Source organism: Arabidopsis thaliana, chromosome 4 (genome assembly GCF_000001735.4).
Source record: "Arabidopsis thaliana chromosome 4, partial sequence".
Classification (NCBI taxonomy): Eukaryota; Viridiplantae; Streptophyta; class Magnoliopsida; order Brassicales; family Brassicaceae; genus Arabidopsis; species Arabidopsis thaliana.
The window spans coordinates 2559021-2578333 of NC_003075.7; the positions used below are offsets into that span (position 1 = coordinate 2559021).

Genomic DNA, 19313 nt, shown 5'->3' on the forward strand with positions numbered 1-19313 from the left:
AATAATTTATTATTAGTCTCTCTAAATTTATTAGTATTTCATCTTTAGTTACAATAGCAAATTATAATAACTATCTCATTAAATGTATTTTCAAATTTCTCTTCCTTCTGATCTGCAAAACTTTCATATCTTTAAAATAACAATCTTGTGTAGTCTTTGTTTTAAGTTACAAATTTAACATGTTCTGTGATTAAGAAACCAATATCTAAAATTATTTCTATGAGTCGGAACAAAAAACAAACTAAATTTATAATTTAAAATAGCTGGAAAACCAAATGACGGTTTCTTTAATCAAAAAACATGAGCAGCTTGATATGTTTCGCTATAGGCTTTAATCGTTTCATCCATTTATCTCTATTCTTTTTTTGTGAATGGTTTTGGAACCTCCATCCAAACCATCTTCCTCCTCATATTCATCAGCATGATCGATAGCTCAAAAGATCTTTTTATAATTGTTGTTGTGTATGGAGTTGAGGATTTGGTTATGAGCAATCGTCTTCACGATATTAACTTTTGTTCAATCATTCATTGGCCATGAAAACATTGTTCGTGTGAATTTTTTGCTGACTCGTTACAATCACAATCTACGCATATCATCTCTTTATATTTGTGATGAATTTGAATAATCAGTCTTTGCTTTAGTTCAGAATCTCATTCGATACGCTTGTTAAACAAATGCTAATCGAAACAAGTAAGCAAACCAAAAAGGTGTGGACAAGTTTTTCGTATGGTTGATTCTAGCGACGTAGGGAAAGCGGCAATTTGGAGTGAATATGTCTTACTTCCATCCATTCATGGCAGTAATATTATGTTCTAATTGACTAGTTGATACCCTTAAAATATGTATAATCTCTAATAAGCTTTCTTCTTTATTTCTCTACATAATGAATGAATTTCATGATGTTCACATTGCTAAGCATGTTTTAGGTGATATGATTTGCACATAAAATTTTTTCATATGCATATGTTTTGCTCATGTTTTGCATAGTTATGTTATGCATAATGGACGCATCTATATATTTATAATTTACAATTCATTATCATGTAAAAGATAAGTTTAAACCATGATTTTTTTTGTAAGAAATGTTTTACCTTTTCTCTTCCTAGTGATTTTCAAAACTTCCATATCTTTTTTTTTAAAAAAAATCTTGTGTAGTTTATATTTAAATTTACAAATTGAAATTGTTATGTGATTAAGAAATCAATATCTAAAATTATTTCTATGAGTCGGAACAAAGAATAAATTAAATTTGTAATTTAAAATAGGTGGAAAACCATATGACGGTTTCTTTAATCAAAGAACATGAGCAGCTTGATATGGTTTCGCTATAGGCTTTCATCGTTTCATCCATTTAGCTCTATTCTTTTTTTGTGAATGGTTTTGGAACCTCCATCCAAACCATCTTCCTCCTCATATTCATCAGCATGACCGATAGCTTAAAAGATCGTTTTATAATTGTTGTTGTGTATGGAGTTGAGGTTTTGGTTATGAGGGTAATCGCCTTCACGACATTAACTTTTGTTCAATCATTCATTGGCCATGAGAACATTGTTCGTGTGAACTTTTTGCTGCCTCGTTACAATCTCAATTTACACACATCATCTCTTTATCTTTGTGGTGAATTTGAATAATCAGTATTTGTTTTAATTTAGAATCTCATTTGATATGTTTGTTAAAACAAATGCTACTAAAAAAAAGTAAGAAAACCAAAAGGTGTGGACAAGTTTTCCATATGGTTGATTCTAGCGACGTAAGGAAATGCGGTAATTTTGAGTGAATATGCCTTACTTCAATTCATTCATGGCAGTATGTTATGTTCTAATAGACTAGTTGATACCCTTAAAATATGTATAATCTCTAATAAGTTTTTTTCTTTATTTCTCTATATAATGAATTAATTTCATGATATTCACATTGGTAAACATGTTTTAGGTGATGTGATTTGCACATAAAGGTTTTTTCATATGTATATGTTTTGCTCATGTTTTGCATAGTTATGTTATACATAATAAATAATTCATTATCATGTAAAAGATAAAACCATGATTTTTTTTGTAAGAAAGGTTTTACTTTTTCTCTTCCTTGTGATTTTCAAAACTTCCAATCTATTATAAAAAAAAACTTGTGTAGGTTTTATTTTAATTTACAAATTTAACTTGTTCTTTGATTAGAAACCAATTTCTAAAATCTATCTTATTATATAAAGTACAGTTTTGAAGGTTAGTAACTCACGAGATCATGACAAGTCTCTATTTTAGCGATTTTAGATTTTGATACGTGTAAAACTTAATATTAAAATTTTTGAAATTAGAAAAAGATTGAAAAAAATTAGAAATTTTAAACAAGAACATACATATAAGATCATAGTAGCAAGTTCTCTTGAGAAATATATATATATATATATATATATATATATATATATGCAAATATAATTAAAATTGGTTATGTCAAACGACAATTGGATGAACCTATGGATAATGAGATAACTTCATACGTGGTTCTTTTTTTGAACTTCGGTTGTATATACTTCGGTTTGATGGTATCTAACCAGTTAAAAGTATGACGATTTGTGTTGAAATTGTGGAAATAGTTGTTCTTTTTAAAAATATCAATTTCAATAAAAAGAAGGAAATTGACAAGGCGTAAGAAATGTAATAAATTTAATTAATGAAAAGTTTTTTGTATTACGAACAAATTGATACCAAAATTTAGGTCAGAAAGAGGGTTGATTTCCATCTAAAATGATGGAGAAAGAGAAACTCGGTTGATAGCATAACACAAACTTGGATTCTCAAATATGACAAAGAAAAGTGAGAAAACAGTTATGACAAGACTTTTTTATGGCAACGTTTGGTTCATATGTAGCTAGACTTGATGACGAGGTGTCTGGTATTACTGTTTTGAGGTTGAATGGTGGGATATAGATTTAAACGTCTTTTTGTGTGTAATTTATCTAAGCTTTTTCAATTGGTTCGAGAAGATTTATTCTAAAGTTTTAGATCTTATCAGATATGTGGAGAAAAAAACCGAACATCCGAATAAACTCGAAATGTCTGAAATTTGGTAGAGTATTCCGGAGACATGGAACTAAGGGATCGAATTTCGAGTTCATAGGAATAAACCAAGTCGTTTCGATATTTAATTCATATGCTTATGGAATTAAGTTTGGTTAAGGTTATTAAGTTTAAATTTAATTTTTTTACAGAAAAGAAGATGAAAAAAATGAGAAAGAGTGAGGAACATAACGAAGAAGAGGAAAATGAAGAGTATAACGAAGAAACGGATAATGAAAGTAATAATAACAACGATCATAAGAAAATCGACAATAAAGATGACGAAAAAAATATGAAAAGTAAGAAACGATGAATGTGAAAAGAAATACGAAGATGGTATTGGCATCCCATTAAATATGATATAAGATTATTTATAATTCTTTTGATCTAATTTGACTCGTACACACTATTAAGTTTTATAATTTCTAATATGGTGTATTTGAAATGAAATTTTTATTTTAGAAATAATTTAAAAACTCTAAACAATTGTATATAATTTTCACCAAAATATATTAAAACAATATCTACGGATAGCGTGGGTTCAATACCTAATATATAAAAAATTAAAACAAAAAAATTTATCTACAACCAAAATTTGTATTATAGTATTATATTTTATCAGCTAAACCGGTATCAAATCATTTAAATTAGATATCTTTTATTTTTGTCCACAAAAAACAAAGGTATGTATTATAATGAATATTAATATTTATAAATAGACCGAAATAAAAAACCAAAATCTAACTTCATAGATAGTTCATACTTCATACCAAACAAAAAATTACAATATTTAAATAAAAAGTAAATTCGAGTTTCGAATTGATTATGTTGGTTTGATTCGGATTAGATCGGAAAATCAATTTTTGGTAGTAGTATTTAATAGACCCGATCTGATCCGGTAGTACCGGTTCGACCAACCGGTTCAATATTTATTAGATTAAAACCAATTGTCATCTTCTTCTTCACCAATCCTCTTTCTCAATTCAACTTCTCCGATCAGATTTTTTTTTGCTTTCACCGTTCATAACTTCTCAGGTCAGTTTTCTTCCTCTTTCACTTTCAAATTCGTATGGTTTACGAATCTTCTTCGCTATTTTTTATTCAGATATTCCCCTCCATATGTTAGATCTCGAATTTTTCTCGAATCTCCCATAATTTACTTGAATTTAGGGTTTTTGAATCGACGGCTCATCACTAAGTTTTGCTTAACTTTGTTGATCCGTGTTTTTGTTCATCGTTTTCATACGCAATCATCTCTTGACAGACCTTCGTGTAAGTAACATCTCCATTTGTTGTCTCATCTTTGAAGAAATCTGGGATTATTGCTTCTAGTGAGTGAGATATAGGAATCTAGTGAAAAATTACTTAGCTTCTTCATAGCTTTTGTTCCATGTTGTCTGCTAAATGTGAGATTCTATTACTGACTTGTGAGATTAGAGTTTTAACTTGGCTCTGTTGGATGAAGAAATCTGATTGCTTTAAGCAAGTTATGGGAAGCTTAGTGAAGAAATTAGCTTCTTGATAGGTTAGAGATACTTCGATTCTGTTTTTTAATTTTCTTCTTAGTTTGAGCTTTTGTGGTAAACTCTCAAACTCATATTACTGTGTTTGGGGGTATTAGAATTGAGTCTGTTGGATGAAGAAAGCTGGGATTTTGATTACTTCTAATAGATTTAGAAAGCTTTAGTGAAGAACTGTTAGCCTCTTGATAGGTTATGAGTTTCTTTGGACAATTCTAGTTGCTTTTCATTTCTTCTCGATTTGAAGTTTTCTTCTATTGAGATATTAGGATCTTGACTTTGGTCTGTGTGGTCATTGATACAGAAAGGAAGAGCTTGTGCGTGTACCGTTCTCTTCTCCGTAGATTGACTTGCTCTAATGATGGAGGTCAAATTATGGAACGACAAACGCGAAAGAGAGATGTATGAGAATTTTGCAGAGCTTTTTGCAATCATCAAAGCCACAGAGAAGCTAGAGAAAGCTTATATAAGAGACCTAATCAATCCTTCAGAGTACGAATCTGAATGCCAGAAACTCATTGTCCACTTCAAAACTTTATCCGCTACACTCAAAGACACGGTGCCAAACATTGAAAGATTTGCAGACACATACAAAATGGACTGTCCAGCTGCTCTATACCGCCTGGTGACATCAGGTCTTCCTGCCACAGTGGAACACCGAGCTACCGTTGCAGCATCTACGTCGAACTCTGCATCCATTGTTGCTGAATGTGTACAGAATTTCATCACTTCAATGGATTCTTTGAAACTAAACATGGTGGCTGTCGATCAGGTTTATCCTCTCTTGTCTGATCTATCTGCTTCTCTCAACAAACTGAGTATTCTACCGCCCGATTTCGAAGGGAAGACGAAGATGAAAGAATGGCTTTCGAGGTTGTCTAAGATGGGAGCAGCCGATGAGCTTACGGAACAACAGTCAAGGCAACTTCACTTTGATCTCGAGTCATCATACAACTCTTTCATGGCAGCTTTGCCTAAAGCTGGTAATTAAGATCAATGTAGGTTACGTTTCTTGTTTTTGTTTTTGTGTAAAAGTCTTTGGTTTAGTCTGGTTTAGTGGTAATTCCAAGAGAATTTTACACGTTTGAGGAGTTGAATGTGCTTATGTGTACCATATTTTGGTTATATGAAAGTTTTATCTAAACCAAATTACTATTGATTCATTACTCTCACGGGACTATATATAATTGCAGATTTGTTTGAGTGAATTAAGATACTGTGGTGGACTATCTAACTTCGAGGTCGTTGTGCTAAGTTCAAACAAAAAGAGAGATAGTTAAAAAATGTGAAATTACATGGATACAAAGTTCAGTAAAATCTCTATAAATGAGTAATGTAAGGACCGTGAAATTTTATTAATTTGAAGAGGTATTAATATATCGATAAATTAATATTATATATATAGAGATTTTTATAATTTAGTAACTTTTTAATTATAGAAAATATTGTTCTAAAACCAATTACAAGTAAAAAATAATTATAATATCTTGAAAATAACATCAAAATTTTTTTGATACAGTAAAATATTAGAACTAAATTTAAATAAGAACAAATATGAATTTAAGCAAAAAAAAATATTATAAATATATTTCAAATAAATTTCTTACATATAATTTATATATATAATTGATACATTTATATAATTATTAACTTATGATATTGATGGACCATATATATACATAGGACTTTCAAAAAAAAATATTATCTTAATTTTTTTTTGTTAATTTATATCTTCAAATTGTAGGTGACATTGAAGGTACAACATCGATAGCAACCAGCTCTCGAGTATGAGAAAAAGTTGTTTAGATTTTTTTTACTACTTTTGTATTTCTGTTTCAAATTAGAAACTTTGATGAAACTCTCTTTTGTATAATCTTTTAAATTATTAATGTTTGAGTGGAATTTGGGTTTATAAATTTGTTAGAAACTTTGATGAAAGTAAAGAATTAAATCAATTAAGGATAACAAATAAAGTTGTTTATACAAAATATAAAATACATATAACATTGAATATATATATATAATACAAACAATAAATACAATTTAAATATATCTATATAAATTTTGGGTTCCCAAAGGTTGTTCTAGAACACATGGATTTTTCTAAGTTTTACCCACAAATACCAAAACTCATTCGGGTTTTTTGAATCTGGGTTTTTTTATGGGCATGCTTGTTTTGGGTTTGTCCTGAGCTGAGTTTTTTTTACCCACCACAACATCCCTAATCACAAGTCATTATTTTAGATATTTTAAGTTTGAGAGCTAATCTATTAGTTATAAGTACTGGAAATCAATTACAATCCAATTGAGAAGTATAAAATTCATTTTCAATGGGTAAAACCATCATTGGATAATTTTATTTTGAAACCTAAATAGATTAAGAACATTTAGTTTAAAAACTTATGTAACATCTTGTACATGATTTGATTTTTTTACATATATTTGGTCTAAAACATGTAAAAAAAAAAAACTATTCAAAGAATCTATCTCTCTATTAGTTCAAATCATTGCAAAATATGGTTACTTAACATATTAATCATTCTATTTAATCAAATTGCAATTCTAAAATCACGAGTAGTCGCTAAAGACAGGCAAAGTAGTCGTAAAGCACCATTCCCTTGTGACGTTTTTTTATGAGTCACAACCCAATATTTATGATTTCTGAACTTTAAGATCTAAATACATTAGTAATAAGTATTTTGAATATTCCAGGGTCCAATTTTGAAGCATATCATTCATTTTAAGAGGTAAAATAATCATTTAGTCTTAAACATGTTCAATTAAAATGTTGTGAAATAATCTATCAATGTATTATTGTCAAATCAATGCAAAAATGGTTAATTGACATATGAATAATTCTTTTTGATCAAATTGCAAATTTTAAATTCCGTGGAGTCCTTAATGAGAGGCAAAGTAGTAATAAATTTAAGACTCTTTTGCGACTATAGTGAAATTTTAAGAAAAAAGAATTTGTATTTTTACGTTGCAAAATTATCGTAAGTGAGTCGCTAATTATTGACCATTCTCCGACTTAATGCAAGTGTCGTACATTGGCGACAAAATTGCGTCTATAAGTTTGTTAGTCGTTAAGTAGTCACAACCTAATAACAAAAACATCGTAAATATGTACGACCATGATAAAAGTCACAAAAAATAGTCCTTAAATACACGTGATATCGCCACTAGTAAGACTTTTTTATTCACCGTCTAACCCAAAAACAAATATGGAAGATTTATAAATAAGCTGATCATTTTTTTTTTCTTCTTCCTTAATTCATTTTTTTTTCTTATTTCCTAATTTATAATTCATTTATAAATATGAAATATTTCCACACTTTTTCAAAAACTTTAAAATTTAACTGTTATTCCCACGTGGAGAATCAAGTAATCGCCGTCATCCTTCATTTTAACGGAATCCAATGAGTACACTGCACAAGTCAACCTTCCTCACTAAGTTACAAAATCTTACCGTTCAATATCCACGTGTCGCACGATCATAATCAAAACACACCGATTAAACCGTGATCTTTATTTCACATGATTCTCCACTTCACCGTATATAAAGAAGAAAAAGAAGCCGTGTTAAAACCCGACACTACCCTTTTTAAAAGCCAGCCGAAAACGACCGACCGACCACGATCACCACTTCATCATTTAACCAATCAAATAACGCCACGTGTTATTTGCTTTTTTTTTCTTCTTCTTCTTCCTTAATTTTTTTTTTCTTGTTTCCTAATTTATAATTCATATCAAATCTTCAGTCTCAGATTCTCTCTCCCCAAAAAACGATTCACATAATCTTTTTGTTTTCTACTTCTGTTATCTTCTCTTGGATTTTGCTTTATACTTCCATTAGCTTCTGAAAATTCAGTTTAAGTTATGGCGTATTTGAGTGATGGATTTGAAATGAAGTCGACTCGTGAGTATGAGAGATTAGGGTTAGGGTTTGTGAGGTTTACTAGAGGATTAGGGAGGAAAAGGATTCTCATATCTAAACGAGCTCCGGAAAATGATTCGCCGCCGGTGAAGAGACCAAGTCATGAAACGACGGAATCTTGTAGGTCTCTGCTTGAAACTCTGCATCAAGATATTTTGGTAAGTTCATTTATTAATAAATCTCTTTTTTCTCCTTAATTGTGATTAGTTTTGGGGATTTGATTTTGATCTGATAAGCAGATTCGAGTACTTTGTCATGTGGATCACGAGGACCTAGCCACACTAAAACGTGTATCTAAAACAATAAGAAAAGCTGTAAGTTTTTTTTCAAGATTTTGAATCAAGAAAATGATCGATCATTGAATTCTTTCTAATTAAGCAATAATAATTTAATGTTTTTTTTAATTGAATTTTATGATTTTTTTTAGGTAATTGAAGCAAAGAAGTCGCATTTTGATTATAGCACACCTAAAAAGAGATTGCCATTTCGAGACGCAATACTAATCCTTGATTCAAATTCGAATTCCAGTAGTCAAGATGATGAAATGGAGCCTCCTAATGCACCAATTCGAAGGAGGTTTATTAATCGAGAATCGGATTTGTCGAAGATCTCTATGGTATTGTTTAAATGAAGAAGAAAGGTAAAAAAAAAGAATCAGCTAATTGTGCAGAAGATGAGGAAAGAACAAGACATAGAAGAGTTTGCTTTTGCTTCAATTCTTTATCATTGAAGCTTTTTATTATATTTACTGACCATGTGAATATAACCAATTATTTGCAGACTTTGGAAGGTTATTTATTATTTGTGAATAATTTATTTGTTTTGTGATCAGAGTATCCTAAGTATTGATTTTGTCCTTTTCAATTAAATATTGTTAAGATTCTTTTTTAATACTGCTATTTCTTGACTTTCTTCTCCTATTTGTTTTTAATGCAAGTGAATGAATCTAAAAGTATTGCTTATATGAACAAATCAAGAGTAATAAAATTGGTCAAATAATTAAGAAGTTAAAAATCAACTCTTGTACATATTGGGTTTTTCATTTTAAATGAGTAAAAATACAATGTAATGACAATTTATTAAATGTATATTGTTGCAAAATGGACATATCGGGGATGCAAAAAAGTACGGTACGGTTCTAATAATAACAAACATATATAATTTCGTTACTATCCGAGTTGTTTTGCACTGTATGAAACAGTTTTTATTCAAGATCATTATGTTTTCTTTATCAACCCGTCACATTTCAACATAACAAGATCCTGCTAATAAAAATCATGTGAACAGATTTTATAGCATTGTTACGTTTGTAAGTCAACCATGTTTCAACATACCATGTTTTATCGACATCACACACCGAATAAACAACTTACATGTTACTTTCTTTTTAATCTAATGTAAGTAAACATATTGAATGAATCTAAAAAAGTACTTATATATGAATAAATCAATTGTGTGTCAGATTAAATTATTATGCAGACTTTATGTCATATAATGCATATTCACTCCGATCAACAGCTCAAAATGGATTGTTTTTTATTTAATACATTGCTCTCCACATGTGGTTGTAGAAAGTAAAGAAGAGAAAAGAGAGGCAAATTCTATAAATTAGCTAAAAAGTAGCTTCACTTCACGAAAGTTCTCTCTTATATATATTACAAACCTCACCGACAGCTATTTTTTGTTATCTGGAAAGTTGTAAATAATCGACCCCATGATCCATTCTTTTTTTCATGTTAAAAAAATGCAACTAAAGGGGCTTTAACCCGAACTACGTGGATCGAACCTAAACCATACAATCTTGTAAATTTAAAGTTTTGATCATTTCGTGTGGAGGTTCAAACAAACTGATGACACATGGTCGGTCGAAAATAGTTCTAACGTCTCATGTGGTTTTTACATTTTTGTGGCATCTTTATCTTATACATCCAAATTCCAATGTTGGTCACCGATCATCTGCATTTGTCTTTACGTCTTATGACCCAAAAATGGTCAATCATAGAAACATAGTCAACCAACTCCTTGCCGTTGAGCAACTCAAACTCATCTTTTTCGTGCCGGCGAAAACCTCGGTTATGAAATTATTTTCAACGTCACCTCATCTTTTTACCGTGTCCAATTTGTTTTCCATTGATTTGTTTATGGAAGATCATTTGACTAGTCTTAACCTCACATGTTTCAGAATGCTCAATAGTATTTGTTTTAAAGCTCTCATTGATTTACCGTCGTTTCACCTTATCTATCATGTTTTGATATGGGGGAATGTCTCTTTTATTTGCATTTTAAACTTTATAATCTTTGTGTTATTTTTTATATATTTGGTTTGATTTAAATGAATAAAAACAAGTCTTTATCTAAACACAAAAGGACCCAAAAATGGTCAAATTTGGGTAGGTCTAAGAGTGGGTTGTCAATCTCCAACTAACCATGTTTTGATGTCCCAACAAGCTCTTGCCTTCAGATTTGCTAGTCCTAATTATTCTTTGAAATTATAATTCATAATAACTAATGACCTACCAACTTCATCATCTTCCACTAATCTACCGAGTAACATGTTAGGATTTAGCCAAATGTCATTTCCTTAGTTTTGGTTACAACCACAATAAAAATTATTATAGTACCCTATATATATATTATCATTCAACCGTAGAACATGCACAACGTTGACAAAATACCCCAAAAATGTCATTTCCTTTGTTTTACTCTTATTTTCTAAACAGGTGATTTTGGATTAAAGGTTACTTAATTTTGGATTTTATTATAATCGTCATGTAAATTTTCTAATGGTCAAGAGAAGAAGACTTCAACGAGAAACGACTTTTTTGGCATTGACCAACAAAAAAGTGCCACTAAACTACCATCATGGGAGTAATTACAAAAGCTTTGCGTAGTCAAACATTCGGACATCAAAGACAAAAAGTACACAATATAACAATTTTAGGTGGAAAAAACAACCAAAAACAAAAATTTGACGCGTTTTCTTGTTAACAGGAGTATTGGTTAATACTTAATAGCTTTAACTATGCATTGTAAAAATAAATCATAAAAGGATCAATGACGATCTTGATTGTTTAGAAAAAAAAATTATTTCAAAAAGATTTATTTTTTAGGTTTTCAATGCAATAGTTATTAGTTATAATTGATAAATTGTAAACTTTAATACAAATTATTGAATATCATTGGTTTAGAGTTATTGAAAATTGTAAATCACAAAGAACAATACATTTAAAAACAACATTTAATATGTTTTCTTAATATTTGTGTTTTTCCTAAAAGATTAAACAAAAAAGAACAGAAAGAATATGAAATAAGAAAAAATGCACTAGCTTTTTTTGTTTGAGTTAAAAAGGACTATATTTATTAAGAGGTAAATAGTATATCATTTTTACATGTTTTAACGCTATGTAAACGTGATTAAGTTACTTGTTATCAAATAATCAAAATTTTATGATTTTCATGTTTTTGAAAAATGATATTGCCGTATACTGTGAATGTGTAAAAATATAGGTGAAAAAAACAAACGCCAACAATCTATTATGCTTAATAATGACTCATATATAAGAATAGTTTGCTCATTTCTTATGCTTTGTTAATTGTTGTTGTATGCTAAGAGAGGATTGATGTTTCTAGTGATGTGCTAGGAATGTTCTCATGTATAGGATGTATCGGATCTTGAGGTTAAGAAATAGAGATTCACATTTCCATTCTTAACACAACATAAATAAGGATTAAGGCTAATGAAAAAGAGTTCACATATTACACATTTTACTAATTAATCATGGTGATTAGATAAAGGTAACAACTAAAAGTCATTTTAACCGCACTCAATATTACGAGCTTGTTAGAACACTGTAACACAAGTGTTCTCTTCCAGTTTATCAATGGAGGAAACTGGTAAAATCCCATGGACGATCTTCTTCTCTCATCCTCTGTTCTCTTGTTTCATTTCACTCTACACTATATTTCTTCTTTATTTCCCTCAAGATTCTCTTCGAATTCTTATTTCCCATGTCCCTCTCCTCATCGGAGCTTTCTTAATCTCCTGCCTCCATCTCGGGTCGACCCGGAAATCCATTGCCCGACCCGGAAGCAATGAGGATTCGATAGGACCTGAACTCAAAACGGGTCTCGGTTTAAACCCGGATTTTATGGAATGGAACTTTAAATTGGGAGCTCCATTGGAAGTTATTCACAAAGAAGAAGAAGAACAGTCGATGACGGGTGTAAAAGATCCGACCCGGTTCGTGATGATCAAGAGGTTTCCATCGTTATCGATGTTTAACCCGGAATCTGATTCCGAATTGGACCGCGATTTCCCGGTTATGAGTGAAAATGATCCAACCCGGTTCGTGAGGCTGGAAAGGTCAATTAAACCGGAATCTGATATGGATTACGACTCCGAATTGGACAACAATTTGGTTATTGATGTAAAAGATCGAACTCGGTTCGTGAAGGTGGAGATATTCCCATCGTTGTCAATCTTTAAACCGGATTCGAATTCCGGTTCGCCGGAGAAATTGCGTTGTATATACGAAATCAAAACGGAAACGCTTTTTGTAGTTTTATATTCCTGGAGAACAATATTCTAACAACTTGTTTTGGCAGCAATATTCTGATTTCTGAGTATAATTTGATTCGTCAAGTAAAATCTAATTTTATAATTCTCAACAAACAAACTCGAATTTGATTTCTCTAATGTGTAATGTCGTCACGATTTACGTATAACATATTAAAAGTTGTCGACAAAGAAAATGAAATACATTTCCACCAAATATAATAAGTAACAACATGGTCAGATTCAGAGAGGACGATCTGGCTTGGCCACCAAGATTGTTTGACAAGTATTTATTTAACTACTATACTTTCTCTTCCACAATATTAATAATGTTTTAAATGTCATTATTAATACGTGACGAAACTGTAGCTCTGAAATAAATATATTAACAAAACAAATAAATATTCTCAACCAATCATAACCTCGTATTTGTTTTTGTTTCCATTTAAATTTTATTTTGACTCGACTTTTACACGCATGCCACGTGGTCAACCAAAACGTATGACAAACTCTACTTCTCCACCGTCACAATCATCTCCTGGCCCCCTCTAGATCTCTCTCTCTTTTCCTCCTTAGATTAAAATTTCTCCAGGTTTCTTGGCGTTACTGTGTGAAAAATTCTTCTTCTTCTTCTTCTCAGCGATTGAATCGAACCAAGAGCGAAAATGAGAAATTTCAGTGTCTTCGAGAGATTCTCTAAAGCTTTTAAAGATCATCCTTCTCTCACCAGGATTCTCGTCGTCTCCACGATCAGGTCTTCATCTTCTTCAAAAACGATTCTCGTAGCTCTCTGTTTTTTTCTTGTTTCTCTGTTGTTGAAACCTTTCAATTCTCTACCTGGAAACGTACGAACAACAAATTCTCCAGGGAAAACTATCTGTTGAATAGATTCTTTAGGTTGTATCATTTACGCAACACTTGCTTTTGTTAAATTCTGAATCTCCCAGTTTATTTCAGGAAGAACGCGTTTCATAATCTGATTCGATGAAACTCAATCATCTGGATTTTGCAAATTTCGTTTTACTGTTTTTGCTTATATGTCCTGGATCTTAGAGTACTGGATCTCTGATTATTTGATTGTGTAGTTTTTAAGGTTTTGTTGTGATCTGTGTTGACTGATGTGAGATTCTGTGTATTGTTATAGTGGTGGTGGACTTATAGCGTATTCTGAGGCAAACGCATCTTATGGAGCAAATGGTGGTGCTGTTGTTGAAACTGGAACCAAGAAGAAGAAGGTGGTGCTGCTCGGAACTGGATGGGCTGGAACTAGTTTCTTGAAGAATTTGAACAATTCTCAATATGAGGTTCAGATTATATCGCCTCGGAACTACTTTGCTTTCACTCCTTTACTACCTAGTGTTACTTGTGGAACTGTTGAAGCTCGTAGTGTTGTTGAGCCTATTCGAAACATTGGAAGAAAGGTAATTCTGCTGTAAATATGGCTAACTCTAAATGGAAATTTTGGTTGAAAAAATAGCTAATGCACATTCGTTTTCCTGCCTTGACAAATAGAAGAATGTTGATACTTCTTACTTGGAGGCAGAATGTTTCAAAATTGATCCAGCTAGCAAGAAGGTTTACTGCCGATCCAAACAAGGCCTTAGTTCAAATGGAAAGAAAGAATTTTCTGTTGACTATGACTACCTTGTAATTGCTACTGGAGCTCAGTCTAACACCTTTAACATACCCGGAGTGGAGGAGAACTGTCATTTTCTGAAAGTATGTTCTCTTGGCTCTTAATTCCTTTTCCTGCTCTACTTGGTATGCATTGATAGTTTAAAGCTGAAAAGCATGTGAAAGTAGAGTGATCATTTGTAGGATGTTAACTTTCTGTGGCTTTAATTGGTTTCATTATGTGCTTATAGGAGGTTGAAGATGCTCAGAGAATCCGTAAAACTGTAATTGATTCCTTTGAGAAGGCAAGTCTACCAGAACTAAGCGATGAAGAGAGAAAGAGAATCCTGCATTTTGTGGTTGTTGGTGGTGGGCCAACAGGTGTTGAGTTTGCCGCTGAGCTACATGATTTTGTTACTGAGGATCTAGTCAGTCTCTATCCTAGAGCCAAGGGTTCAGTGCGAATCACGCTTCTGGAGGCCGCAGACCACATCCTGACCATGTGAAATTTCTTTACTCTAAAATTTTTGATCAATCGTCTCCCTATAATTTTTGGTCAGACGATTAGAAGTTTCAGGTTTCCATAAAAACCTCGTTACTAATTCATGGAAAGCTTTTCTTTCACAGGTTTGACAAGAGAATCACTGAGTTTGCCGAAGAAAAGTTTAGCAGAGATGGAATTGATGTGAAACTTGGCTCGATGGTAACTAAAGTGAATGAGAAAGATATATCTGCTAAAACCAAAGGAGGAGAGGTTTCCTCGATTCCTTATGGAATGATTGTCTGGTCAACTGGTATTGGAACTCGTCCTGTGATAAAAGATTTTATGAAACAAATTGGTCAGGTAAAGTAATGCGCTTTAGATTTAAACTCACACTTTACAATTTTCAACATCTCCTAGCAAACAAATTTCAACAACTCGCTCTAAGAAATTGTCTTTGTAATTTCAGGGTAATAGACGAGCTCTGGCAACTGATGAATGGCTTCGCGTAGAAGGAACTGATAATATATATGCCCTTGGTGATTGCGCAACCATTAACCAGCGCAAAGTCATGGTAATTTGACGCTTCTATTGCTTCCCAAACTCTGGAATAATGTTTTTGGATTATAAAACAAAATTATTAGTGGTTTCTTGTTGCAGGAAGATGTTTCTGCTATTTTTAGCAAAGCAGACAAAGACAAGTCTGGGACACTGACTCTCAAAGAGTTCCAAGAAGCAATGGATGACATTTGTGTTAGATACCCTCAAGTGGAGCTCTACTTGAAGAGTAAACGTATGCGTGGCATTGCAGATCTTCTTAAAGAAGCCGAAACTGATGATGTATCTAAGAATAACATTGAACTGAAGATCGAAGAGTTCAAATCGGCTCTATCTCAGGTTGACTCACAAGTGAAGTTTCTTCCAGCTACTGCACAGGTAATTCGGTGGAAGTTTAGGAATTTAAGTCTTCGTTCATCTTCAATAAATCTCATTTTTGCTGGATTCTTATCAATTAGTTATATGTGGATTTTTAAGGTTGCTGCGCAGCAAGGTGCTTACCTAGCTAAATGCTTTGACCGTATGGAAGAGTGTGAGAAGAGTCCAGAAGGTCCCATTAGGATGAGAGGAGAAGGTCGTCACCGTTTCCGCCCCTTCAGGTTAGTCCTCCCTAAAAATTTGAACCAATATCTTTGTCTTATTGTTGATTAAACCAAACCAAAACTGTGACGTAGTAGATATAGTGTGTAAGCATTGATCCTTAATGTTACATAGTTTTTGAGAATATGGAAGTTGAGAGGAATTTCCAAAACTCTGTCTCAAGATACTACTGAGTCATGTGCATTGGACCATAAGGGTGTAGGAAAGATGGAGTTAATTCCTTATATTATTAGGTAAGAATGAAAAAGATAAAGAGGACGTTAGGAAGCACATTTAGTGAGTTTATGTAGTTTAATCCTAATTTTGATTTGGTTGGGGTTCAGATTATATATATATATATATATATATATATATATATATATATATATTTTTTGTTGGTTTAGAACCAACTTGAAACCGTCTTGATCCGTTTGGTACAAGTTTAATTTGAAGGATTTTAAAAGAGATCAAAGTTTTTGACTGCCGAAATTGTGGTTTGAAGGTCCTTTGGATATAGAAACACAATAAAAAAATTGTGAAATCCGGTTTTGGTGTTTGGACTCAAATAATATTTGGGTATGGTTTGGTATGGTGACAGGTATAGGCATCTGGGACAATTTGCACCACTGGGAGGGGAGCAAACGGCAGCACAACTTCCAGGAGATTGGGTTTCTATTGGACACAGCAGCCAGTGGCTCTGGTACTCCGTCTACGCCAGGTTAAAATGCTTCCTTGTTCTGAAAATTTTAAAATGAAATCCACAAAGGAATGTTTTCAATTTTTACTTAAGGTAGAAAATGTTTGGATTTGGAACAGTAAGCAAGTGAGCTGGCGTACGAGAGTGCTTGTGGTTTCAGATTGGATGAGGCGTTTCATCTTTGGTAGAGATTCCAGTAGCATCTGATTTTCAACCTCCAAGGCTCCAATACACATATCTCTCTCTCTCACGAGTTACACTAACTTTCTCATGAGGAAAAAGTTTTGATTCACTTTAAAAAATGGAAATCCAAATCGGCTTTTATATTTTGTAATAAAATAATGACCACAAGTAACGAGGAGAGATTGCCTCGTTTCGTTGGCCATATCGTTGCTGATCCCGAGGATTGTACTCTCTGTTTTTCTCTGCAAATATTCTTCAGGTTGGCTTTTTACCTTTATATCCTCTTTTTTTGTAAGCTTTTTCCTCAAATTTTGTTTAGTACGATGACTAAAACTGAGTTTTGTTATTTCTTGCTCTCTGTTTTTCTCCTTCAATATCATGGTCTTTTTTTCTTTTCAAAATATTGGTATTTTTAATATCGTGGATTAGCTTAAAATGGTTTTAACTTGTTATTTATTAAAGATATGGAGTGACTAAAAAATTTTCAATTGTTTTATTTATATTAAAGTGGCTAGGAAAACAGAGAAATTACATAATCAATTGTTGAAAAGTTGAATTTGAAAAAGTGAATCTAGAATAAGACTTGTTTTTTTAAGTGTCGTCAACATCTGTGACGCTGATAATATCAGCGAAACCAACTTTCTTGCGAAGCCGGACAACTAAACATGCGGCGTCGACACCTTCTCCGATCACCACCACTTTGTCTTTCTCTTCTCCTTCTATTCCCACAAACGTCACTCCTGCTCCGTTATTTAAACATGAGAATATGAGATCATTCCATCAAGCGAATTAGAACGAATATAATTTGCTATCCATAGCATCAGTGCCGGCTCTAGGGGGGTGCCAGAGGAGCAAAAGCACAGGGTCATTAAATTTTTTTCCAATTTTACTTGAGGTTTTAGGGTCCAAAATTTTCAGTAATTAAAAAACAGTATTAACTAAAGCCAATTTCTATAAATCAGCACAAGGTCTTTAAGAAGTTTGAGCCGGCCCTGCATAGCATAGTCAAATGCCGGTTCGATATATATATTTGGATTCTAATTGATATCTTACCAGTGGTTTTGGCTCCGATCTTGAGGGCTTCTGAACGACATTTGTCGCACCTCATACTTACCGACATCAAGATTTTCTGCTCATGAAAATTCCAATATTACAAATAATAATACTGCTACGTATATACTTCATCCTAAAACCTTCCGTATATATGTTAGACTTTTAGAATACAAATGTTTTTAGCGTACCTTGGCCATTTTGGAACCTCTTGGAGAAAATGAAACCTTATTTTTTTTGTCCTTTTGGTATAAATGATTACTATAATTTACGTGTGTAAATATAGAAGTGCTTCTGTCTTTGTCTCATTTTCTTATGGCACATTGCTTAACATGTATTAATATGCATATTTTATTTGTACTATTATTTGCTACGAAATCGCAGAGTAATTTTCATGCAACTGCTTCGTAGTTAATATTAGTATAAATGTTGACGTTTAAGTGGACAATATAAGGTATTGCTTGACTCATAAGGGTTAGATTTGGTTAGGTAAAGGTTAGATTTTTATCATGCACATCTAAAAAGTCAGTACCGTGAGGACCACGACCGGTCCTGAATTATAAAAGGCCCGAAAGGAAACTAGTCCCTTATTTCGTGTTTCTGAATAAAACAAATTATTAACCTTAAAACCAAATAAAATTTAGCAAACTGAAAATTGTAAACAAAGAAACGGCACTACATCCTACTTGCAAAGAGGTGTCGAACGGACCGGCCCACAATGGCCATTAGTTTTAGATGGACTGCAACGGAGCAGTCCGCTAGGACCGCAGACAAAATAACTTTCTCCAGGTTCGCCCTGCTAAACCCAACAAGTTTATGGACCGATCCGTAGGCTTAGTTTTTATATTTAAAAAATAATAAATATATATATTTTAAATATTAATTTTAGTTATTTTTAATTTAATTTAATTTTTAATAAATACTTTTTGTAAATATTACAATTTAAAAAATTTAATTTCTTCATATTGTTACATATTTTACATATTATAATAGGATTCATAATTAAGTAAAATTAATTATTCTTACAAATTATTTATTTATTTTTATTGAATATTTGTAGTCTGCAGGTCAATCCGCCAAACCGT

The 19313-nt window shown here is 32.1% G+C and overlaps 5 protein-coding genes across 9 annotated transcripts; 4 read left to right on the top strand and 1 right to left on the bottom strand.

Annotated features, from left to right (window-relative positions):
• Positions 1-4019: 4019 nt before the first annotated feature.
• Positions 4020-5815, top strand: VPS28-2 (Vacuolar protein sorting-associated protein VPS28 family protein). 3 transcript variants are annotated; one of them, NM_202784.3, is made up of 2 exons: positions 4020-4089; positions 4879-5815. In NM_202784.3, the coding sequence occupies exon 2, from the start codon at positions 4933-4935 to the stop codon at positions 5563-5565; it is 633 nt and encodes a 210-aa protein (NP_974513.1). In that variant the 5' UTR covers positions 4020-4089; positions 4879-4932; the 3' UTR covers positions 5566-5815. The 3 variants fall into 3 exon arrangements, with proteins under 3 accessions (NP_974513.1, NP_567281.2, NP_001328317.1); NM_116739.4 differs by having other exon boundaries at positions 4022-4326; positions 4879-5720; NM_001340525.1 differs by having other exon boundaries at positions 4024-4579; positions 4879-5788.
• A 2347-nt stretch (positions 5816-8162) lies between these two features.
• FBS3 (F-box family protein) lies at positions 8163-9417 on the top strand. Its single transcript, NM_116740.2, has 3 exons — positions 8163-8669; positions 8751-8825; positions 8939-9417. The coding sequence occupies exons 1-3, from the start codon at positions 8454-8456 to the stop codon at positions 9140-9142; spliced, it is 495 nt and encodes a 164-aa protein (NP_567282.1). The 5' UTR covers positions 8163-8453; the 3' UTR covers positions 9143-9417.
• Positions 9418-12019: 2602 nt separating this feature from the next.
• Positions 12020-13188, top strand: AT4G05018 (uncharacterized protein). The gene has a single exon (NM_001125463.2). It carries the CDS (start codon positions 12393-12395, stop codon positions 13098-13100), a length of 708 nt encoding a protein of 235 aa, NP_001118935.1. The 5' UTR covers positions 12020-12392; the 3' UTR covers positions 13101-13188.
• Positions 13189-13406: 218 nt separating this feature from the next.
• On the top strand, positions 13407-17579 carry NDB2 (NAD(P)H dehydrogenase B2). 2 transcript variants are annotated; one of them, NM_001203749.1, is made up of 11 exons: positions 13601-13820; positions 14211-14487; positions 14582-14785; positions 14932-15182; positions 15308-15524; positions 15631-15735; positions 15822-16097; positions 16197-16318; positions 16442-16552; positions 16897-17016; positions 17115-17575. In NM_001203749.1, the coding sequence occupies exons 1-11, from the start codon at positions 13732-13734 to the stop codon at positions 17200-17202; spliced, it is 1860 nt and encodes a 619-aa protein (NP_001190678.1). In that variant the 5' UTR covers positions 13601-13731; the 3' UTR covers positions 17203-17575. The 2 variants fall into 2 exon arrangements, with proteins under 2 accessions (NP_567283.1, NP_001190678.1); NM_116741.4 differs by lacking the exon at positions 16442-16552 and having other exon boundaries at positions 13407-13820; positions 17115-17579.
• Positions 17580-17656: 77 nt separating this feature from the next.
• AT4G05030 (Copper transport protein family) lies at positions 17657-18954 on the bottom strand (the record flags this gene model as incomplete). Of its 2 annotated transcripts, NM_116742.2 has the most annotated exons (4): positions 17680-17918; positions 18232-18307; positions 18761-18828; positions 18915-18954. In NM_116742.2, the coding sequence occupies 4 exons, from the start codon at positions 18952-18954 to the stop codon at positions 17770-17772; spliced, it is 333 nt and encodes a 110-aa protein (NP_567284.1). In that variant the 3' UTR covers positions 17680-17769. The 2 variants fall into 2 exon arrangements, with proteins under 2 accessions (NP_001329393.1, NP_567284.1); NM_001340526.1 differs by lacking the exons at positions 18761-18828; positions 18915-18954 and adding an exon at positions 18420-18527 and having other exon boundaries at positions 17657-17918.
• Positions 18955-19313: the final 359 nt, after the last annotated feature.